Here is a 7992-nt window from a genome sequence, read left to right as displayed (position 1 = left end):
CATGGCCATAGGGAACCAGCACTCGGAGAAGCCTCCAATTCCGAGGCTCTCGGTGCGTTCCCTAAAGTTTCTCTTTCACTGCGGAGCCTGGACCCGAGGCCGTGGGAGGCATCACCGAGTTCCCACAGCTCCCACCCCTGTCAGCGGGGAGCTGGCTACTCAGTGCCCGGGTCCCTCCGAGGCCAGCTAGTCGCCGGCCGCCATGGGCGTGGCCGCGGCCGGGGCGGCCAATGGGAGCCGCGGCGGGGGGCGTGGCCGCGCGCCGGCTCCTGAGCCGCCCCCGCTGCTCAGAAGCCTTTTTTCCAGCTCCCGTGGCTGCCGGCTTCGGTTGCAGCGGGGCGCAGTAGCAGGACTGGCGGAGCCGCAGCCGCCCGGTAAGTGTCTGACCACCGGGCCGCGGTCGCTCTGGCAGCTCCGTGCCTGCTCCGGGTCGCCCCTCTGCCGGCCCGCGCCCCTTTCGCCGCGGCGTCCGGAACCGGTCGGCGTGGGACTCCCTGCCCGGCCGCAGCCGGTGCTGCGCCTCCGGTCGGCCTCGGCCGGGGCTGGGACTGCGGTCGGATTGCGGCCCGGGAGAGCGCCGACGCGGCCGGGCGTGCTCGGGGGCTGCCGCTGCTCCCCGGTTCGCGTGCGGAGCCCGGCTCCCGGGGGCGCGAGGTTCCGGGGCTGGGTCGCGCTCTTCCAGCAGGGGCGCCGTCTCCAGGGCCTCATCACTTGGTGGCGAGGGGTGACTTCTGTCCCAGCGTCACAGGTCCCAAGTGTGAGGCCCGTGTGGGTGGCATCTCAGCGTGTGCGCCCCGGCCCCCACGGTGTGTTTTTCCTGCCTCTGCGTCCCTCCCCCTCGCGGTTTATTCAGAGTGCGCAGCCCGGGTCCCCGAGAGCTTCCTACTCTGGGAGAGGGCACACTGTACTCCGAATTGCTCCTGGGACACGCCAGGTTGGCTCACGTTTGTAGGGACGGGTGCACTTCATTTGCTTGGAAGGTTAATGTAGCTCTGGATTTTAGCGTCTTTCCAGGTGTTAAGTTCATGTAAAGCATTTGCAGTGTTCAGCATTGTTGCTCCTGGGCAAGAGTAGCAGAACAGTGTTGGGACTGTCCTACAGCTTCTAGATTCATCTTCCTCAGGTAGTGAAAAAAGTTGAAAGGCATGAATTGTGGTCTTGGCTTTGCCTTTGCCAAGTTTGTGGTCGTGGGCTCAATTAATTCGTATGAAATGAGGAATGGCTTCTAAGATTCCTTTTAAATTCCACGTTTCATAAGTCTGTGATGAGCTTATTTTCCATACTGTACCTTTAAAGAGAATGGGAAATAAGAGTCTGTGAAAGGCAGACATTTGGGGAACAAAGATTTAAGAGGTCACAGAAGTTTAGAGACTGTGATTCCAGTTTAAGACTGCAGACTGAAAAGGAAACACAAGTAAATTCGAAAGAACTTATCCAGAATTAAATATATAACAGAAACTTGGAAAGCTTTCCGAAGTTCCAGAAGCAATTACTCTACTATATTTTACCTCTCTTTGCAGCTGTGCAAATGAGGTAAAGAGAAAATAACTCCTGAGTAAGAGAAAATTTAGGAGAGAGGCTATGGTACCTATCTTAAATATAGGGAGAATCTTTTGGAATCCTTAATTTGTATAGACATTTCCACTCAGGAAACACTTAAAAAAAAATAGGTGGGAAGTTTGTGTTTCCTTTGCAGGAAAATCGTACATTTATTCTGAATGTGCAGAATTTCGACAGTACCACCTGCTAATATTTTTCAACAGCCTTTGGGAAATAGTGTCTGGCTTTTGTAGTACTTAGAGGAAAGATCATGGGTTCCCTCAGGGAGACTTTAGTTTGCAGACTTTGTAGCTGTGTGACTAGGAAAAGTCACTTTTCCTCTCTGAGGTTGTCTTTTCTCAATTGTGAAATGTGGCTAATGGTACCTATTTCATAGGGTTGTAAGGATTAAATAAAATCCTTAATGTGGAAAATGTATAGCAATGCCTGACATATAAGATATTCAATAACGATGGCTGTGGTTATTAGCATTGTGTTTATAACGCAGCAGAGAAGTGGTCCCCAGGTTTAGTCTGGCTAGAGGGTATGGCCTAAAGAGGAGTGCAAAGTGGGAAGCGATCCCCAGGCACTGCTCTCCGTGACACTGGCGTTTTTGCAAGGTTATAATCCCTTCCCTGGATCTCAGGCTGAGATGTTGCCCAGACACTAGTGACTGCTAAGGACACAGATCTCCCTGACTGTGTTGGCCTGTCATTCTTGGGACTTGAGTAGAGTTGGAATTTTCCCAAAAAATGGTGCTAGGAATTTAATGGTGTTTGAGAAAAACCCCTCTAAAGAGCGCTCCAAAACAAAGAAATGGTTCAGTTTACTGAACAGAGATTTCAGCTTGAGATAGCCGGAGCCTGTCTCAGCCGGCTGTGGCCAGCGCGGCGTACTGGACATAACGTCTCCTATTGCAGCCTTAGCTAGAAGCTTTTCTTGTTTGCATGTTTGACCAACTACTGATACTCTCTGTGGTAGTTAGCTAAAGTTTTCTTTCTTTCTTTTTATTTACTTGTCAGAGAGAGCACAAGCAGGGGGGAGCAGCAGGCTCCCTGCCGAGCAGGGAGCTGGATGCTGGACTCCAACCCAGGACCCTGGGATCATGACCTGAGCCAAAGGCAGATGCTTAACTGACTGAGCCACCCAAGCGCCACTAAAGTATTCTTTCTTTGACCCAGCAAACATTAACCTGGGAAGGCGGGCAGTAGCTTAACTGCTCAATAATCTAGTCCTAGCTTTGGGAAAGGAAAAGAGAAGAGCCCGAAGGTAATTTTTACCCTATTCCTATCTAACTTTTAAAAATTGTAATTGAATAGAAGGTACTTTCATACAGTTTAACCAGGGATGCAGGAATGGACACTCATTTGTGGAAGATGAGTTTATGGCGGTGGTACATCTGAATTGGGACAAATGGATGTGTGCTCCGTCCACTTGATTCAAAACCCCGGGAGAACATCTGAATAGGGACAAATGGGTGTGTGCTCCGTCCACTTGATTCAAAACCCTGGGGGAACATCTGAATAGGGACAAGTGGGTGTGTGCTCTGTCCACTTGATTCAAAACCCCGGGGGAACATCTGAATAGGGACAAATGGGTGTGTGCTCCGTCCACTTGATTCAAAATCCTGGGGGAGGCAATTCCACGCAGTTTTGAGCTCTAGTTGAGTAGTTGCATTTGAACCCAGAACTTTTGGGTTTTGATCTAACTGAAAAGTTAATACCAAAACTGACAGAAGATAGGGGCACCTGGGTGGCTCAGTTGGTTAAGCGTCTCGATTGGGCTCAGGTCATGATCCTGGCTCAGGTCATGATCCCTCCCGGGGTCATGGCCAGGTGTCTGCTCAGTGGGGAGCCTGCTTCTCCTTCTCCTCCCTCTGCCCCTCCCACCCCCCACTTGTGCTCACCCACTCGCCCACTCGCTGGCTCACTGTCGCTCTCTCTCAAAATCTTAAAAATAAAATCTTAAAAAAAGAAAAAAACAGAAGACAAAGTCACCAAAAGTAGCCGTTAAAACTAAGCTAGTAGGGGCGCCTGGGTGGCTCAGTTGTTAAGCGTCTGCCTTGGGCTCAGGTCATGGTCCCAGGGTCCTGGGATCGAGCCCCGCATCGGGCTCCCTGCTCAGCAGGGAGCCTGCTTCTCCCACTCCCACTCCCCCTGCTTGTGTTCCTGCTCTCTCTCTGTGTCAAATAAATAAATAAAATCTTAAAAAAACCAAAAACTAAGCTAGTAAAACAAATAAGTAGTGGCAGGAAACCAGAGAGTTAATCAGTGAGATGGCATGAGGCCATATGGCAATAGAGTCTTTAAAAAATATTTTGTTTTGTTTTTAAATTAGAGATCAGTTATGATTCCATTTCCCATAAAGTTTTGCTGACATTCTGCAGGAAACCTTGTGTGTGTGTGTCTTTATATATGCAGACACACACACACATATATATATACACACACACACACACGCATATGTATGTGTAGAAAAAAAGTCACTACTAAATAAGATGAGTAAGAAGGAGGGTCAACTCTAATATCATCTCTGAGAATTAAGTACTTAAAATGGGAATTTAAGTGGTAAGTATTCCAAATTGTGAATTGGCCACCACATATTTAACTCACTGATTTATAGTAACAATACAGATGCTTGTGATGTCCCTGAGATCCTCATTCCATAGGTGGGACCCTAATGTCTGTACTTTTCCGAAGCCCTGTAGTCAGGTTAGGAACTATTAATAAGGAGTCCTATGTGCCACACAGATGCTTAATGCTTACATAGTTTCACAGCCAAGGAAATAAGAACCAGATGGAAGCCGCAGGGAGGGGGCAGTGGGGAATCAACTGGGTAATGGTTTTCTTTTGTGGTGATGAGATATTTTGGAACCAGATAGAGGTGTGAAGGTGCATGTGTGAAGTGCCACTGGATTGTTCACCAAAATGGCTTATTTTATAGGATGTGAATTTCACCACTGTGAACAACTCCAAAAGTTTATTTGAACACTATCTTTGTATACTGTGTATTGGAAAAATAAATTACTGCTGTTTAGATTGACTGTCTACCTTCTGAATATTATATTCTCTTAAGACTTTTCTCTTAAATTAAGCACATTTTTTGTTGTTTATAAGATGCAGCTTATCAGTACTACCTTTTCGAAGCTGCTTAGTAATATTTTCTCCTTAATTAAAACACCATCACTCCTTTATGATCACATACAGCCTCAGGTGGTGGCAGAAAGAACACTGTATTTGGAATTAGAACCCTTGGGTTGGAGGCCCAATTCTGCCCCATCAGCTGTGTGGCTTTGGGCAAGGCACCTTGCTGAGACTCCATTTCCTAGTCTGTTTTTCTGTCCTCCTATCCCAAACTTGTGGGGGGATCCACGGAAATCATTTGTATCAGACACTCTTCTAATGGCAAATTATAGTGCTTCCACAGGTCACTGTTATGTAGTTATTGCCTTGTTTTTTTTAACTTGAATTCAGCAGAATCCAAAAGTAGATTAAGGAAGGTACTAGCGGACAGTTAATGAATTACTGGATTTAGTATTAATGTGTTTTAACGGTCTATATAACTTATAGTATTAATCATTATATTATGAATCTTATAAGGCTAAGAATTAGTTATATACAGATATTATTAAATGTTTGCAAGGATGATAGGGAGCTGAGATGATTTTTGGGGATCAGGGTTTGTTCTTGGTCCTGAAACACATAAAGCAAATGAAGATTTTTCAGGTTCCATGTTCATAGAGGTTCCATACTCACTTGTAACCAGTCTGAATTCAGTTAATGTCTGTAAATGAGAATAGCCACTGGTAGATGTATTTAGATTCTCCTCTGGGTTCCTTGTGTTTTTTCTTAGTTTAAACAAGCCCCTGGGCCTTGTTGCAAACTGACATTTTTGGCAATAATGACTTGTGGCAGGCCTTTCTTGAGAAATGTAGTCTTGAGAAACTCCTGAAACATGCAGAGTAAAAACCCTGGGCGTATTGCTCACCAGTAATGACTATAATAAATTAGAAATTTTATTTCAAACCACAATAATTATGGCTGATAGTATATATGCAAATGTTTGTTAATTTGCATGTTTCTCCTGTTAGCGGGCAGAGGCCAGATTTACCAACTGAAAATGCATAAAACTGCAGAATGTGTGAGCACCTTTTAGGTGAAAGGAAGATGGAAGACGACAATTGTTGAGTGTCTGTTTTTGTGCTAGTTTAAAAGTGTATATTTAATCCCCACAATAGGGCGCCTGGGTGGCTCAGTCCTTAGGCGTCTGCCTTCGGCTCAGGTCATGATCCCAGGGTCCCGGGATCGAGTCCCGCATCGGGCTGCCTGCTCAGGGGGAGTCTGCTTCTCCCTTTCCCACTCCCCCTGCTTGTGTTCCCTCTCTCACTGTGTCTCTCTCTGTCAAAAAAGAAAAAAAAATCTTAAAAAAAAAATCCCCACAATAGGAGTAAAAGCTAGGCATTTTATTTAGCTTAGCCAATAAAAGTATGGGCTCCACCCCTAATTGGTTGTGTTGGCTGCTTCAATGGTGATGATGTTGATGAAGAAAAAGCTTAGGGGTTAATAGGCACTTCCCTAGGAAGGATGCGGCGTGGCTCTGACCCCAGAGTCCTCCTCTTTCCTTTGTACCAAGCTGCTTCCCAGCTATTAATGGCATATGGATAAGAAGAGAAAACTAACATTTATAGAGTGTGAACTAGAAGTACATTTTGGTACTTTTAAGTAATTGTCATTTTACCTTCGTACACGGAGTTGCAACATTTTTTTTTGCTCTAGTGCGCCCGAGGGACTCACTAAGACAGTGGCAAACAAATGGCAAATATTTGTTGAGTGAAAATGAATGGATTTTAGATAAAATGCACTACCCAGAAAATAGCCTCCATTGTGGTCCACTAAATACATTCACCGTATCACCAGACCAGCATATTGCATTTACTTAAGGCCTGAATGAGATTTAAGGCAAGTGATAAAGTGAGGTTTGCTTTATGAAGCCAAGGCTCCCCTGGGGAATTGGGGTGGGGGTGGGGGGCGTTGTTCACCGATAGCATCTGATGGCACTCTTCGAATGGAACACAAGTTTAAAGAAGAAACTGCTTGTGCACGGAGTTACAACTTTGACATGCCTTCCTTTTGTGTCCAGGAAAAACCCTATCGGAGGCTATGTTTCTCTGTTCCAGGAGAAGGGACCGTGGTGAAGATGTCGGCCCTCAACTGGAAGCCCTTTGTGTACGGGGGGCTGGCCTCCATTACAGCAGAATGCGGTAAGGAGCCCAAGGGGCCGACTCAGGTCGCTTGCTTGCTGCTCGGGATGTCGGGATATCGATGAGAAGTTAGGGTCGCTATTTGGAGTTTGATGTGACTGTGGTTCGAGCACAGCATGTGAGAGCATGAAATGTTAATCTCAGATTTCAAAATTGCCCTCTTTTGGTATGTTTTTCCAACACAGAGTCATTTTGGCTGCCTAGCCGTTTAGAGTTCAAAGTTCAGTGTGGGGAAGGTGGAACCTGTTAGTCAAACAGAAGGTTTATCAGTCATTTTTAGATCACATCTGTCCCTGTGCTCCTTGTCCTTTCGCCCACTTTGCCCCTGTTAGCGCCTGGGGCCGTAGAGAGTTGGGAGGAGCTCCCAGGTCCTCCCCTGCCCATTAGCCATACCGTATTTGTGACTTCCTCCTCAGTGGAGTGCCACATCAGATCCCGGTTATCTTTGTCTATTTCCTGGCATAATTCACTCAACAAATCCTCATTGAGCAACTGCCGAGTGCCAGGTGCCGGGCTGGACACGTCGTGGGCTACCAGGGCTTGGTCACTGCTGTCCTGGGACAGGGGCTGCCCCTGAGGAGCCAGCAGGGCTGAGGGGTGAAGGCACAGGAACCACCCACCCACTTGGTTGCCCGTGCAGGTGGGTTCTCCCATTGCCACGGTGGATCAAGTGTGCTGAGAATGAGTGTTACATATTTGGGTGGACTCTCCGTGGGGCACTGGTAAACATTTTTAGCTGCGTGAACAGATTTACTTTTAGACTGCAGAACACAAAGTGAAACGCTCCTTTGGAAAATGAACTTCTCTCTCTTTGTTCATATTGAACCTGATTTTAGCTTTCACAGATGCAAAAAACAGTAACATATTTTAAAATTTCCTGTTTGTGTAAATCATTCCGTGTACCTGTCTTTCACAGCAGTGCAGCTTCTGAGATCCTAGGTAGAGTAGGATGGGAACTACATAAAAATGTAAAGAAAGGAAAATAGGGGTCTTTTTAATGTTTTGGTTCCTAATTTTTTTTAAATAGAGAAAAGATTGCAAAGTATCTGCTATTTCTTAATTCCATTTCTTAGTTTACATTATAGTTAAAATGTTTCCTCGGTAATAGATCACCATGTATCCTTTATTTAGTGGAATTTCTTTTTATCAAGTGAAATATTTCTTTTTTTTTTTTATATGATAATGGTGGTTTT

The 7992-nt window shown here is 46.0% G+C and overlaps 1 protein-coding gene across 1 annotated transcript in view; it reads left to right on the top strand.

The window, feature by feature from the left end:
* Positions 1–260: 260 nt before the first annotated feature.
* The window catches only part of SLC25A30 (solute carrier family 25 member 30), a 22256-nt gene continuing 14524 nt past the window's right edge, over positions 261–7992 (top strand). Inside the window, exons 1-2 of the mRNA XM_081815506.1 lie at positions 261–374; positions 6716–6799. Of these exons, the coding sequence (XP_081671632.1) occupies positions 6736–6799 (64 nt within the window). The 5' untranslated portion in view covers positions 261–374; positions 6716–6735. The remainder of the gene's footprint in view (positions 375–6715; positions 6800–7992) is intronic.

The sequence above is a fragment of the Leptonychotes weddellii genome, chromosome 3 (genome assembly GCF_054177405.1).
Source record: "Leptonychotes weddellii isolate Sample4059 chromosome 3, ASM5417740v2, whole genome shotgun sequence".
Lineage (NCBI taxonomy): Eukaryota > Metazoa > Chordata > Mammalia > Carnivora > Phocidae > Leptonychotes > Leptonychotes weddellii.
The sequence above is the reverse complement of the archived record's forward strand: the minus strand, read 5'-3'. Positions and strand labels throughout refer to the sequence as shown.